Source organism: Brienomyrus brachyistius, chromosome 15 (genome assembly GCF_023856365.1).
Source record: "Brienomyrus brachyistius isolate T26 chromosome 15, BBRACH_0.4, whole genome shotgun sequence".
NCBI lineage: Eukaryota > Metazoa > Chordata > Actinopteri > Osteoglossiformes > Mormyridae > Brienomyrus > Brienomyrus brachyistius.
In genome coordinates, this window is record NC_064547.1 from 8,436,902 (window position 1) to 8,453,403 (window position 16,502).

At 37.3% G+C, this 16,502-nt stretch overlaps 1 protein-coding gene across 1 annotated transcript; it reads left to right on the forward strand.

Moving 5' to 3' along the window:
* The first annotated feature begins 187 nt into the window (after positions 1-187).
* zmat3 (zinc finger, matrin-type 3) lies at positions 188-14,599 on the forward strand. Its single transcript, XM_048975947.1, has 6 exons — positions 188-853; positions 2,455-2,807; positions 4,718-4,861; positions 5,766-5,920; positions 8,058-8,152; positions 10,325-14,599. The coding sequence occupies exons 1-6, from the start codon at positions 736-738 to the stop codon at positions 10,531-10,533; spliced, it is 1,074 nt and encodes a 357-aa protein (XP_048831904.1). The 5' UTR covers positions 188-735; the 3' UTR covers positions 10,534-14,599.
* Positions 14,600-16,502: the final 1,903 nt, after the last annotated feature.

Consider the following 16,502-nt stretch of genomic DNA (forward strand, 5'->3'; position numbering starts at 1 on the left):
TAATATATATATATATATATATATATATATATATATATATATATATATATATATATCCCGAATGACTGTGATGCAGGTATATACTGTGTCAATTATAATACGTTTCGTTGCATAATGCGGAACTTGAGATGTAATAATATGCTACATAAATGTATAATAATAATAATAATAATAATAATGTAATGTACACTCCATTATTGTACAGCACTTCGGGGGTACGAAGTGTGCTGAATTATTTGGTTTAAATAGGGAATTTACCTGCTATTATTAAAAAATCTGTATGCATCCGTTCTCACTAATTTTGTTATGAAGCTATCCTTCTAAAGTAGCATATATTTTTTTCTTTTCCATAATGTCCAGTTTTTATAATTCATCTTGTAAATATTGGCTTACACTGCAGATTTCGACATCTTTTAGCAATATTTCTAAAACGAACTCGTGGGCTATACTGTATGAGCGTTCTGTTATAGGAAATGGACGATACCAAATCTGATGGTACACAAGCATATTAATCTTACTCGCTGCATTATCTATAGTATTTAGACAGTTGTTTTGTATTATAATTATACATCTAAATATTAAGTGGCTGGATTTATATTCTATGGGATCACTTTGTTTTTATTATTATTTGGTCTCTAAACCTCTTTTGTTACCGCTCCCCCTCCTGGGCCATAATAAAATACAAAACCCCGAGCTACGTCTGGCTGGAAGAAGTTCGCTAAGGATGCGGTGAAGATGGCGATGAATGTGAAAAATAATGGTGCTTATTATGAAAGTAATGATCACTTTAGAAGTCACAGTCCTCAGCCTTTAAATTACGGGACTGGCAGCACCTATTTCCCTCGCTTAGCAGGTAAGGAACGACCATGGTTGACAATGTATGGCTCCTTTTCTGAGACCGGAGAGACTGCGATTTCGGTGATGCACTGTGCATTAGCTACACGGCTAGGCGTCCAGCTAACTGCACGACTTAACTGATCTGTAAAACCTTGTATATGGAAGATATATATAGATATATATACAAATTTATATTCCAGAATATATTGTACAGCCGTCGACAGTATCGTAAACATAACGATGGGCGTTTCATTACAGTGAAAATGTCAGTAAATCGTAATGAATGCCAAATCCTCACATTGCTAAATACGTACAGATCTGCACTTGTAATATATTAACGTGTCTCCATAATGACTCCTTAAAGCATAAAAAATCAGGATTCATTGCAAAAATCCGAATTGCCAGCGCCCCTCCCCCTCCCCAGACAGTCTGTACACCGACCTCGCGGCCCGCAGGCAGTCCTGTGGACCGTGTACAGGTGTGTCAGAAACTAGCAAATATACCCATCCTGCAGACCTTTGCATTTATTTAATTGTATTTAATAGTTTAGTAACGGAGTATTATATGTTGATATAATACTAATTTTTAAATGCATTATAGAAGTATTTATGCATCTATAAATATTTCTTCGAGAACAGATTTCAAGATAATTGGGAGTGTTTCTGCATCCTTCATTTATCTTTATAAATACAGTAATTACGCAGATGTTTATTATTATTGTAGATCAGGTCATGCATTTGCAGAAAGTTCTCAGAACAAGGTGAACCTTGGATAAAACACCATCCTGTTGTAAGTCTCTCAAACATGTATCATAAGGACAAAAAAAGTTCACACAGATTGAGTGTAAGTTATTCCATCATCAACTCCTATAGTTGAAATATTTGTACTCATTATCATTATATCACATAGAGTGCATCTGCAGTAGGGCTGTGACATACTTCAACCTTGAGATCGTATGTAGGTCCTTCCTCTATTTTTGGTTTAGTACCCTCCAAAGTAATAGTGATTTCTGGTTTGACTTTCTAGTGCCTTTACATAGAAAGCAAAATCCACATTTTTGTTTGCAAAATAATATTAAATGTGTTATTTTGTATTGGAAAATTGCGGAAGTCCTCTTGTGGTTGAAACCAAATTCACAAACAAGTAGACCCAGTACCCAACCTCTATTCACATAGTCTTAATAGTAATACTTAAGATAATCAGACAATAAAGCTGAAAGTCATACAGAAAATGGATAAAATCGTGAAACAATGATGGTGCATTAATAGAGTAGTAACAAGGTGAATCTCATTTTTATAAAATTATACGTACATATTTAGTTGCATTAAGCATACAATAGCAAGCTTAAAAGCAAAGTAAGTTCTAACAAAGGCATTCAAATGATAATTTGCATCCTTCTGTTATTAGGCCTATTTTTTCTTTCTCTTTAGGGTCAAGCCACAAAGCCCTTGCCTTTTACCAATGTTAAATTTTTAATGAATCAAAGAGATGCTTGCTCTATTCAATGACAGGAGTACTATAAAAGCCATGCATGTCAGTTCAACAGCTACGCAACTTCCCCAGAACTAGCTGTGCCGGTCAGAACGAATGTTTAACCTGGATGAATTGTTTTTTCAGGTCCTGATTCTGTACTGAAGCCACCCATTAACCTAATGTGCCAGCCGCAGCAGCAGCCTTTCCAGACGATGCCACCTTCTCAGCCCCTTGGACCTCCAGTAGTTATTCCTTCAGATCCCCTACCTTTTTCTCTATCCGTTCCCTTGTCTGCCAAATCCCCTCCCTTTGTCCAAATTCTGCATAGGTCCCCTGCCCCTACATTGCCCCCCCCTAGTCCTAAGGCTCAGGAGGAGGAGTGTCAAGCAGGGGGAGGGGAGCAGGAAATCACCCTGGAGGAGCTCTGTAAGCCTTTGTACTGCAAGCTCTGCAACGTCACACTGAATTCAGCCCAACAGGCTCAGGCACATTATCAGGTTCGTCATCGTCGGCCTATTGCTGGTCCCACATGTAACCGTGCTGCCGTTTCTTTAAGAAGACAAATTGCACAGCTGGACCTATGAATATAAATTGGTCAGCAGCACATCAATACTCACACTCACCCTAACACCCCAGTGTGAGCGTAGAAGATATAGATCCATGCTGACCCTACAATGGATTAACCCGTGTCGTCTGTGTGATGCTTAAATAATAATAATAATACTTCATTTGACAATCAATCAAGATCTAGTCTTTGGTTGAGCTCGTCAGGCTGTCACAATGCTGCCGCAGCAGTTATGTTCTCATAACACAGCTTTATCTCAGTGTATTTCTTAAAGCTCGTTCAAGAGAAAAATAATTGTTCACGGGCCCAATAGTGTAGGGAAATACTGCAGTTTAAATAAGAATAACTAGTTAGCATCGCGGGGGCGGTATGGTGGTGCAGTGGTTAGCACTGTTGCCTCACACTTCTGGGACCCGGGTTCGAGTCTCCGCCTGGGTTACATGTGTGTGGAGTTTGCATGTTCACCCCATGTCGTCATGGGGTTTCCTCTGGGTACTCCGGTTTCCCCCCACAGTCCAAAAACTTGCTGAGGCTAATTGGACTTGCTAAATTGCCCGTAGGAATGCATGTGAGAGTGAATGGTGTGTGAGTGTGCCCTGCAAAGGGCTGGCCCCCTGTCTTGGGTTGTTCCCTGCCTCGTGCCCATTGCTTCCGGGATAGGCTCCAGACCCCCCCGCGACCCAGTAGGATAAGTGGTTTGGAAAATGGGTGGATGGATAGTTAGCATCGCCAAGTTCTTTTTATAGTAACTACTGTGGCAGCAATGTTATTATACTTATTCAGTTGAAATTTGGCAATTTCACAGGTTGTTAAAGTATTTTGGTTATTGTAGTGGCCATACTGGTTGCCGAATCAAGTTTGTCTAAATGACCTTAATGTAATTTGGAGGTTTAGAACATATAATGATTTTATATGAACCAGGAACAGGTTATTATCTTGCATCAACAAATAGATGGACAATACCAGTGGTTCTATGCGATGGATCATTTTTTTGTAAAGCTGTGTTTTTAAAGCTATATTAATATACCCAAAACTTTCTTTTTTCTCTTTTGCTTCCACCATATTTATGAGAATCATTATTAATTACTTGAAAAATGTCCTTTTCGAAATATTTAAGCAATAACATACCAGAAGGAGGGCGGTTGTGCTCCAGTGTATCACGGCTGTGATTCGGTCGCAGGCGTGAAAAGCGCATGCGGAGCTCATGCAAAAGCAGTGGCGGTGAACTTTAGCCTCTTTTTTTAAACATAATTATACGAGATAATATCGAAAAGGAATCATCATTAAAATAGCAAAGCTTGCTAAATTTTGTTTCCTACAGCAAAGTAAATTTTTTTTTATGAAAATTAGTGTCTTATACTGATTGCCACAGTTCTTCCGACGGGGCAAATGCATGCGTATGTGCATGTGATGTTGATGTTAGCATTGCGCATAGTGCGGGCCTCATGACGGCACAGTGGTGCAGTAGTGGAGCTGTCACTGCAGACTTCCACTTTATGTGGGTTCTTACCATGTGCGCATGGATTTACACCAAATCCACTAGCTTCCTCCTGCAGTCCCAAAACATTCAACTTAAGTGAATTGGAGTGCCTCTGTTGCCCTTGAGTGACTGTGCACCCTGCAGTGGCCTTGTGTCCTGTCCGGGGTTGGTTCCCACCTCTTGTCAATTGCTATATATATTAATTAAATGGTTACTTGATTATTCACCATAGTAATCAGTAGATTACTCAAACATTAATATGATCTATAGTTTCAATGTATGGTGTGATAATATGTTCTGTCAATTTTTTGAATTATCATAGAAGCAAACAGAAACTGAATAGTGATTTATTTCCTTTTTAGGGTAAAAACCACAGTAAGAAGCTAAGAAATTTTTATGCTGGCAGTCAGCAACCACCTCCTTTAAGAATAACTGAAGCAGCCGAGCCTGTTTCCTTACAGCCCCTAACGAATCCACCAACGGAAAGTGCTACGGCCTGCAAGCAGGTACAAATAGCTCAAAGTAAATGTGTGCAAATCCCAGAACGTAAAATTATTTTGTTGACATAGTTGTTCATTGTTTCTGAAAATTATAGTAAAGTATAAAGTAAACTATTAGAATAAAAATTATTAAATAGCACAAGTATATTTTACTGTTATGTGAATTTTTATAAAGTAGATTGCGGTCATCAGTACACCTGTATTTTGACATCTCAATCAGCCGTTTTATGTGTGCATGCGTGTGTGTGTGTGTGCGCGCTTATCAATGTCCAAATTATGATGCAATCACATTACGCCTTCCTGAACAATTTTCTAAGAAAATAAGCTTTGTTAAATTATGTTTTTTTAATTGCCCTAGTGTTCATAAGGGAGACATTAGCTTTTCCAGAAGAAAAAATATTTGTTGCATATGAACATGCATACCACATGTATTGTTAATGTACTAACTGCACTTCCTCAACACTATTGTATTATTGTCAATTTGCTCATTCCATGTAACTACCTCATCCGCATATCACATTACTTATTACTTATTCATTATTATACCTACTTTCTTATATCTTATAGTGAACTTTTATATTGCGCATTTATTGCGAATTTATATTATATTGTATTGCAATACTTATCCCCCCACCACACACACACACACACACACACACACACACACACACTTCTGTGGCAAGAAAAATTCCTAGTGTGGCTAGAATACAATAAAACTTTAAATTAAAATTTGAAACAAAGATAACACTGGAATGATGTTGTAGATTTGATAAAGGCACACCTTTGGTTCATGGGTATAGTTGTAAGTTTTTGTCCCTTTTTATTATTGGGAGCTTTCATTGGATTTGGTTTTAACCCTGCAGAAGGACCAGCATCAATAATCTTGACTTTTGCACCCACTTCATTGAAGGGAGCCAGCCGAGTGATCCTGGCCACGGAGAATGATTACTGCAAGCTATGTGACGCCTCCTTCAGTTCCCCCGCCGTTGCACAGGCCCATTACCAGGGGAAGAACCACGCAAAAAGGCTAAGGCTAGCTGAGGCCCAGCAGAGCACCACCTACCTGTGAGTCTCACCTGGACTCTGAAAGAGCAGTTTCATTCATGACACATTGCACCAGGAATCCAATAAGCCAGCACAAAGACACGTAGCAGTAAAGCAAGACGGACAAGCAAACGTGTAGATAGAAACTTGTAAACTCCAGGTCAGGTCAGGTTGTGGAGCATGTGCTGATGCAGCGCGTTGCCGCACCCACCACACAGCGAAACTCCTCGGGATCCCGGCCAGCGATCCCCCAGGTAGATACACACTCCAGAAATGGCCATCCATCAGCCACAGCCAGGTGTTACGTGGGCGTCCCCTCGGCCTGGTCCAACCGCTTGGGTCCTCATTGCTGAGGACCCTGCAAGCCGGATCACCCTCAGGGAAACACGCCACATGGCCGTAGTGCCGTAACTGACGCTTCCTTACAATACAGGTAATGTCCCTCACTCGGGACTCTGCTAGCAACCGCTGATTCGACACAAAGTCAAAGCAGCGGTACCCAAAGATTCTCCGAAGAGACACAGTACCAAAGGACTATGAATTTATTCTTTACAGCTTCATTTATTTATGGTAGGGAACGGCCTTTACAGGTTCTAGCCAAAATTTGGAGAAGAAAAAAATGGCAATTTTCAGATCAGCCAGGCCAGGCTATTAATTCGTTAAAAAGCTTATTCTTTGTGGTATGTAACTGCCTGTTTTTTTGTTAGTTGAAGTATAATAGTTTCAGTTTCTTGCCCTAGGTCTCAGTCGGGTCGAATTTGCATTGCTTCATAGTAGGGCTGGGCGAGAATATACCGACACCGATGTCAGCCAGGGCTTATACCGGCACTACTGAATTCTCGAATCTGAATGGTATTGATCAGTTTTCTATAGCCGCACAGGTTGTGCCAGCCAGGTGAATCATCAATCATTGTGCGACTGTATTCCTTAATTATAACTAACCATACCTTTAATGAATGTTATAAAAGCAAAGAAATTGTGCAGATCACTTAGACAACAATAGTGCTTCAAGCTGAGGACCAGGACCTGTGGTCAATGATTACATACCAAATTAATTTACTGATGTATTGTATTTGTAGTCCAGTCATACTTCTTAGTCTTGTTTAATCTGCCTAAACAAGATGGCACATAAGTCCGGCTTTACTAATCCCTAAACAATAAATAAATCAGGGATTGCCCATAATGGCTGCAGAGGCAAAGACCCACCCGACAAGTAGCATGTTTTAAAAACATATAACACCTGGCTTGTGCATTAACCCTTACTTACGAATGTCAGTATGCACGGCAATCCCGTCTGCTGTTCACTTCAGAGAGCTGTCCCCTTGAAACAGAAACCATGCACCATATTTAGCCATGTCTTCCAGATTTCACTCTTTGCCAGTGTCCTGTGCTAAAAATTATAACGTGATCATATCTTTATCTTAGAAGAAGAATAGATTATTGTTGAGCTGAGTGTTTGTGATGAATACCCGTGTTTTTTTTACTCAATTCAACAAAAAATCTGTGACTGCAATGAAAAAACTAAAAAACTCTTGTATTTTGTTTGTTAAATTATGGTTATGGTTGGGTAGGGGTTAAGGTTCTCACAGTTAGCATTAGCATTTTTCCAATAGAAATGAATGAATGGTCCCCATAAAGATATGTTTACCCGACATCTCTCTGTGTGTGTCCCTGTTTGTGAACTTCATGAAATGACATTGAGTTTCTTGCAAATAAATAACCAATTACTGGTGTCTCAACTGATGACTGATGTTACAGAAATACAGTTTAAAAAATTATTTATTAATAATACATTCTTGTGCATTTTTCAGCTTGGTAACTTCTATTATCTCAGAAGCTAGTTTTAACAACTAGTTGTAAACGATGATTAATTGAGGCTCTTCCAGAGCTCTTCCTATAGGTGAGTTAAACAGTCAGACAATCATTTAATATTGCTAAAACAGGACATAGTAGCTATGCAGCTACCACTGCATCAAATTTATAACACATTTGCATATTCAAATAAAGTTAACCAAGGGAATAAAGTCTATCGTCACACCCTTAACTTTAATGATCATGGATAACAGTAGTAATTGCAGCAATATTCATATCATTAATTTATTCAATCATTCATGCATTCATTCATTCATTCATTTGATCATTTATTTATTTATTGCAGAGACTCATCGGAATTGAGCCAAAGGTGGCAGAGGAAAGAAGGAAACGAGTTCAAACCGGTCAGGAATCGCAGGAATGTGCCTCCTAATGTGTCAGGTACTGTACATCCCCCTGTGCTCTCGTTGCTGATACGCAGTTTGAGTCACTGTCTTTTTCCTTAAGCCTTGTTTGAAAGCATCCTTCCATTCCAGTCAAATGAATGCCCTGGTCACACTGACAATGCACTAAATCGCTGGGATTTTGTACCTTTTGGGCTTTTGTTAGCGTGACCTGACTTATGAGCAGATTGATTCGGTGACATGAAAATATCTAGCTAGTGACATGAAGTATTGCTTCAGCGTTTCTAATATTTTCTTTTGAAAGGTATACATGTGTATACTGGGTTAGCTATATATAGTAACTGAAATGAAATAATGATTTAAAGTCTGTACTTCATTTTCTGGGAGAAGAAGAAAAGGTCTGCAGGTATTATTTATATAACCATCACCACAGCACTCTGCAACACAACAGCACCATGCAGGTTTCAGGTCCCTGTGCCAAGCTTTCAGATTTTCATGTGTACATAATTACCTTTAACTTTTGGTAACACCTTGTTGATCGTGTTATTAACATTCACTTCCCTAGCCATTCATGGTCAACAGTCTCTGGTTCTCTTGATTCCTTCTTCTTATGAACATTTGGAAGGTAACCTTCATTGTAATGAAATGTTCTACAGGAATCTTGTAAACCATGCATTTCTAGAAAATATTTGGATGCACGTAGAATCTGATTACGACATTGTGTAATTATTAATTACTTTTATAATATATTCTAATTTCCTATGTGGTGTATAAAATTTAGGTGAGGATTCCTACTATAGTTAATATGATGAATTTTTACGAATTTTAATGTAGTCCTTTTGGTGACTGTATCACATGTAGCCTTAAATTCAAATGTCAGATGAATTCAAGATTGAATATATGCACATATGTCCAATTAAATTGTGAACAGATTTGTGTTGTAGTTTTCCGTGCTTGAAGGTAAGGAATTAGACAGGCCCCGAGCTGCTAATGATGTTATACAAACAGAATCATTTGAAGAGCATTTTCAGTGATGCAGGAGACAGGAACACTGAGGTGGAAATTCAGAGACGTTATATGTGTACGGTGTTTGATATTTAAAACTGAGCTAAAATAACTCTGTATGCCTACCTAGCAGCCTTTACATGACCTCATGCTGATTTGCTGAATGTTTTTCAAATGACAGATTCAATAAGATAGGTGTAAAAGTTATAAATTAGTGAGACAGAAATAGCCTTCCTAGATCTATACCTGCCAGCTGGTAGTGTAAATAACGAGGTCAACTGATGCCAATGCCTTTTTCTTGGCTGGTTTGTGGCAACTTTAATGTGAGAAGTCGAGTCTCTATTCTAGTTCACGAATATAAACAGGATAGATGGTTCTATGCTAATTGATAATTGCACTGACAGACTTTGACAGCCATGACTCACACTTTCATAACAAACGTCATGCTTTGGTTGTGAACTGGCATTGAAATCACTTCATGTCTGAAATAGCACTAGCCATGTTTTGGGTTTTTTCTCGCATATTAATAAGGTGGCAGGATGGGACACTGACACATGCTAGGGTATGTCGAATATGAAGGCTGTCGAGACAACGAAAGCAAAACTTGAAGTTCACAGCTTTGTGGCCTTTTCTTTAGAGAGAAAGTTGATTTTTTTTCTTCCGGTGTATGGAACTGTGCATAATGAATAATGAATATTTGTAATTTGATTGGCATCCTTTCCAGGGTGTGTTCTAGTCTTGCGCCGAGTGCAACCTAGGATTGGCTCCAGGTCGTGTCCCCTTGGAAGACAGAAGGATGGATATTTTATACTTTAATTCTAAGCTTTAGCTTAAGAATTATCTTTAGACTAGAGTGATCAATCCATTGCGTTACAGACAGACAAAGGGCATGATGGGTAGCCAACATAAATACTGCAGTGACATTGCCTTGAAAAATAATAACAAAGGCATCAGTGTTGGATATTTGTCATGTGATGTACTGTTTTGCTCCCCTGGAATCTCATTTGCCGTCTCTGCTCAGCCCAGCTTCATGGTACAACTGAGAACACCAAGGTTTTATAAATGGATTCTTTTCCCTTTTCCTGACCCTGCTTGCATCAGTACCACTGCTTCTTTTCTTTCTTACTTGTACATTTTTTCATTTTGGCAGTAAGGATACCGGAATTTCCTTTTTAACGAGGTTTCCCGCTCACGTGTCCCCCAGGTCCGTATTACCACCCTCGTCCCCGCCAGAGGATTCCCCGGGACCTGGCAATGTGCGTGACGCCCAGCGGCCAGTTCTACTGCTCCATGTGCAACTCTGGGGCTAGCGAGGAAGCCGACTTCCGCCTGCACCTCGAAAGCAAGCAGCACAAGAGCAAGGTGTCAGAGCAGCGGTACCGTAGTGAGATGGAGAATCTGGGGTACACTTAGAGAAGGCTTCTCATTGCAGGCAAGATTATGAAGGGAGGTCGTCTAGGTAGCCAGTGCAAGATGAGAGCCATTTTGATATACCAGGGCAAACTTAGTCTTAATCAAATTATCCTCTCACATTTGTCTTCGATTTAATTTGCTTTGTATGAAAATATACAATGCTGGATCTATTTATTTCCATATTTATCTTTGATCGAAAAGGATTGTAGAAATATTCCACTGGGTAACTTATAAATATGACCAACTCGCGATCTTGCCTTGTTGTGTTTTGTTGCAATCAGAGCAAATAATTACTTTTAATTCAAACCTGTGGTTTTCAAAGCATTCTTGAAGAACCACTGCATATGCTGGCTTGACTGATCTCTTAATTAATGGAGTATACAATCAAGATTTTTTAGAAGATACAAACTTTACAAGCTTCTTTAATGAAAGTAATATGGGTGCAGTTGTATGGAAATTTTTTATTGAGCTTTATTCTGATAAATTAGCCACTCATTTCATTGTTCAAGGTACTTTACCTATCTAATAATTAATGCATCTTGCACTGTATAATTACATTAAGAGCAAGATGTGTTTTTAAGCTTTCTTCTGTAGAGAAAACATCTCTCTAAAGAGAAATGTCAGGATAAATCATAATAATCATTTAATCTGCAGCAATCAAAACTCATTAATAAGCATTTAGCCAAACCAGCATATGCAAAAATGCCCCCAGACCAAGCTTTAAAAACCATTGCTTGAAAAAGCAGGTCAATGTACCTTGGAAATCCCCCCATACAGTCATTTTTTTTTGTTATTGTTGGTTTCCAGAAAACACGTTATGTCACCAGTCAATGCTGCTGAAAAATTGCACTCTCCACACTCACCACTATAATGCTTTGAGATGAGATTGTGAAGACAATTATTTTTCATTGGCTTCGTGCAAATTATTTTCAGTGTATTTTTTAAATTTTTGTAGAGAATTTTTGTGCTAATTATCTCTAGTCATTTTTTGTAATTAAACCAAAACTGATGTTTCCGACCAGAGTTATAACTTCTGTTAAGGGAAGGCTTCTGTGCTGAGAACAATGAAATAATTCAGTTCACTATACATTTAAAACTCCATACGATTGTTGTATGGGAAACTGTGTCTTCTAGACCCCAATAACTTCTATTTGTAGAAGTTATTGTTCAAACTGAAATAATCCACAGACATGTAATTGTTTAAATAAATAACAGGCTGTGAATTGCTTTTAATTTTTTTTAATTTTTAGCAATTAAATGTCTAATAAGACATTTGAGGGAAAGCATAGGATGATATTTAAAACACTGTATTCACTGTTTGTGCACTAATTCTGTTTAAGTTTTCTATTTAGAATTGTGTTATGTTAACAAGGTAGTGTTACTTTTAATATTTCTTGTTATGACTTGTAATGATAAGCTAATAATATATTTTCATTGGGACTTTAAAATGTGCTCTAAACTTATGCATGTTTTTCTCTCACCTTTCTCTGAATTCCATCTCCTGCTCAGATTTTTACATCTGTAACCCCCACTAAAAGTATCTATTAACGTAACATTTTTAAAGCTTATGGTGTAACATGCACATTATATCAGTATGAAAATGAACATGTATAAATAGTTTATTCATTATTTTACATTTAAATATGGTCTTTATTAACTGTGTATTAGAACTACTTATGGTTTCAACATGTGTAATATGCCCCTAATAGTAATATATTTGCATTTCTATTATTATATATTTTATAGTGGGACAACAATAGGACAACAACAAATTCATTTATAGATAAAGAAATTATTTTAAATATACATTGCAATCTTTTATTTAAAGCTTGCTTGTTTTGTAAAAGCCACTGGACTTAGATGCTTGTTTTATGCATTTATGTTTATTATTATTATTATTATTAATGTTACTACTAGATGTGTTATGAAAGCGTGTATAATGGGAAGTGAATCACATGTTTGTTCCGGGTACCACTAGCCCAGAACATCTTCCAGTCTGGACACTGGTCATTACTGAGTCCTGAGTCCTGTCCATCCAGAAAGATGACTAAACTAAAGGGAACTAAAGGCATTCTCTCTGCTGATGCAACATTCTGTAGCATCTGTGTCTCATACTGGCCCTTAAGGCAGCAGTGTGTGCTTCTCCTTTCTCTTAGCCAAAGTATTTAATCGATTCATTGAAGTGGCTTAGCTGACCTTGATGGTCTTTACAGCCTGCCGGACTCCAGCCCTGTAAACTTAGTTAGGACCCCATTTTCTAACAGTGGGAATTTATTGGCGGTAAATTTAACTTTTGAGTGTTTTGGGTTATGTTTGGGTATGTAGCCCTTAAGCAGAGCATATTTATTTCTGAAGGGAAGAAAAGTGAATTCCTTTTATCGTGAAGCACTATGGCATACATTTTATGTATATTTTTCTAAATAACAGTGATTGTGCATAGTTTATGGTTATTGTTAGAAAGATTTTCTCTAAAATTAGTTTGAGTCAGCACTGTAAAATAGTATTGACTTTAACAAAGCAGGGCATTGATATAAGAAAGCCTTAAACAAAATGTTACAATTTCAGGGAAGTTGTGGCACTTTATTTTCTATGTCATGTATTACCAAGATTTCATAACTATCATACTCTGTTAAATTCCATTGAAGTTTTCCATGTAAAATTTCTGTTTCGGAGTAACATGTTTGTGGATTCAAGATTTTTCTTTTTTTTTGTACTGGAGTCATTGAGAAGTGCATCCTATATTTGGAAGCCAGTCTCTCCTTGGAAGAGGCCTTTTGTATGGATTTTTTTCCAGCTGCCCTGTCCGGTGTAAACATGTTTCCATAATAATCATCGTGTCATGAAGTGGTTCATAAAAAAAAAAAAAAAAAACCCTATAAAAACGCTTCGTGGGAGTGATTCAGATTTGACTTCACTAGTGAATTACTGAAGTATTTTCTTACCCAGTTTTGTCAGTACATGTAGAGAAGATGAATTATGGTATAAAATATTAAATGCATTGAAAACTAGCCCATAGAAATTTGCAAAAAGCACCTCATGAATTCAGAAAAAGAGAAATAGTGCCTTCTAAAACTGCCAAATAGTTTCATAGTTGCCTCAAGGACAGACTTAAGTCTTTTGTACACAGGACATAAAACAAATCTATTGGGCTTTCACAAATTAGTTGAGAGTCAGTTCTGTTCTCTTTAGACCATATGAAAAATACAACGTTGTTTTTAGGATTAATTACTGCACGTGAATAAACATTCTGCAAAATTGCCCATTGTAGAATAAAATTATTTTATTTAAAACTTGAATACTGTGATCTAATTACGATTTCAAAACCTGAAAATAGTCTGATGGACTGCAAGTGTTTGAAGACCGGAGTAATGTGAAACGTTCCAGTGTGGATGGAGAAGCACAGTGTTGCTATAATTATTCAGCTTTATTTAAATGTCAATGAAATTTTTCACTCAAACATTTTTAACAAAAGTGTTTATTTTTGTTGTAGTTCTCAATATCTATTTAGGATGATTATAAGTGTTAAATTATTGCAGCAATCAATCCTGACTTCAGTTAGCTGTAAGAATAATTTCCGTCATCCAAAATGATATTGTTAACTAGCCAGCTGGATTTAGCCAGTCACTTTGCAGATTTTTACTATCATATTTTTACACAGTGTTGTACTACCAGTAATTTCAACACATCACATCTTTTGAAAGATCACTTCAAATACCTGTATTTTGATTTCAGTTTGATTTGGGGGGGAATGCATGTTACTTAGGAGTCTGATGCTAAATTATTCTATTTTTTAACTTTGTCCACTAGTCAAGTTATGGATCATTCATGAGAAGTCAACAGTATAAAATCATTAGTCATTCTACCCCTAATGTCCTCCGAAACCGGAAATCGTTGTGGAGCACTCTGGTCATAAAGGTGAATGTATAGGCCATATTTTCGGAAAGTAAAGTAATCACAAGAATATCCAAATTATCCTATAAATGATATCTGATAGCATTTTTGACATTTTGATCATTGTATTATAAGTATTTGCTTCCACGTAATAAAATGAATCAAGTGAAACCTACATATGTTTTTTGTTAATGTGTTGAGTATTTGATTCATTGTATTTGCATGGTTAAAATATTCATCCACAAACCTTCATCTATTTGAACGTTTTTAAACAAACATTTGATATCATTTAATTTCTCTGTTGTTAAAATTATTGTAGGGTCATAAAACATTTAACCAACGTGATTTGACAGATATAACTTCCTGTGTGTTTATAAATGGTATGTTCACACAGGCATATACTAAAGTTGATATTCTGGTCTTAGTGTGTTTTCTTCAGCCCAGACTAAAGGAAACATTTGAGGCTTTTTTGGTAAAATGAAAATACGACTTGTTGAAATCAGTAAATTATTTAAAAATGACATTTCTCGCTATACTGCAATTTCAGTGATGAATGCAAGCAGGGACTCTTTTTCATATTTTAGTATTTCATATATGAGAAGTTTCTCAGAGAATCAACAGTAACATATATCCTTAGTTGTTTCTAGAAATAGGTTGGAAAAGGAAAGAGGTGATCATCTGTGAGCTGCCCAAATTTGCATTCATTGCCTAGAACAATAGAATTGAATTGATTTTTGTTGACAGTCCTTTAAAATTTCATTACACCGATGTCATTGGATTTTTTTGTCAATGTTTATGTTGTACTGTTTTGTTACACTGAGGTGCCTTAACACTGGATTTGAAAAACTTTCAACAAACATAGTGTGTGAATATTTGTCAAGCATTAATTATATATTTAACCCTTAAATTGAAATGTGTGGTTCAGTATTCTGGACAGACTCTGTGACTGTGGGATCTCAGGTAAATTGTACTACTCACCGCGGCATTTTCTGAACGTAAATCTGTGCCCAAATATGGCAAACTGTAAAACAGAGTAATAAAAGATTACTAATATAATTAGTTAATCATTTAAAAAAAATGTAAATTGATTCAAAAAAGGGGGCGACATGGTGGTGCAGTGGTTAGCACGGTTGCCTCACATCTCCGGGACCCGGGTTCGAGTTTCCGCCTGGATCACATGTGTACGGAGTTTGCATGTTCTCCCATGTCGTCGTGGGGTTTCCTCCGGGTACTCCCGACAGTCCAAAAACATGCTGAGGCTAATTGGACTTGCTAAATTACCCATAGGAATGCATGTGAGAGTGAATGGTGTGTGAGTGTGCCCTGCGATGGACTGGCCCCCCATCCTGGGTTGTTCCCTGCCTCGTGCCCATTGCTTTCGGGATAGGCTCTGGACCCCCCGCGACCCAGTAGGATAAGCGGTTTGGAAAATGGATGGATGGATGGATGGATGAATGAAAAAATCATAAATATCCTTTTCTGCAATTGCCAAAGAAAATATTTGTAAAATCTGAGCCATTTGATTGTATTTTTTTAATTGAAACTCTGCCTTCATTTTGGTAATCTACAGTAGAAACCGAGTTTTGTTAATTTGTCTTTAATCCCTTGTGGGGAAACACACAATGGAAAATTATTTTTCAAAAATATAAGTTTTATGGAAATATTATGCATCTGACACAGAGCTGGAAACATGGGTGGACTGCATATTAAAAATGCATATGGATATCCCTTCAAGCAGAGCTACTGTATAGGGTGAAATGTATCATACTATGAATTTTATTTTTGTATTCGAAGTCCTATGTACACAAATGTATTTGAATGTCGATTATTAATTTGGACTCTAGAGGGTGCCACGTTCCTTCAAAAAGAAATGTATTGATTTCAAGCATTTGCCATTATGGGAACATGACGGACACCATAAATTCGTAAACATTTTATGCAGTGATGCAGAGAGTCTGAAACTTGTTCCACCAATTATGGAGCATGTCCTAAACCCTCACGGGGCAAATATGCAAATCACCATTATATAACACTAACACCAATCTACCCAAACGGTGTGTTTTAGGGCTGTAGGAAAC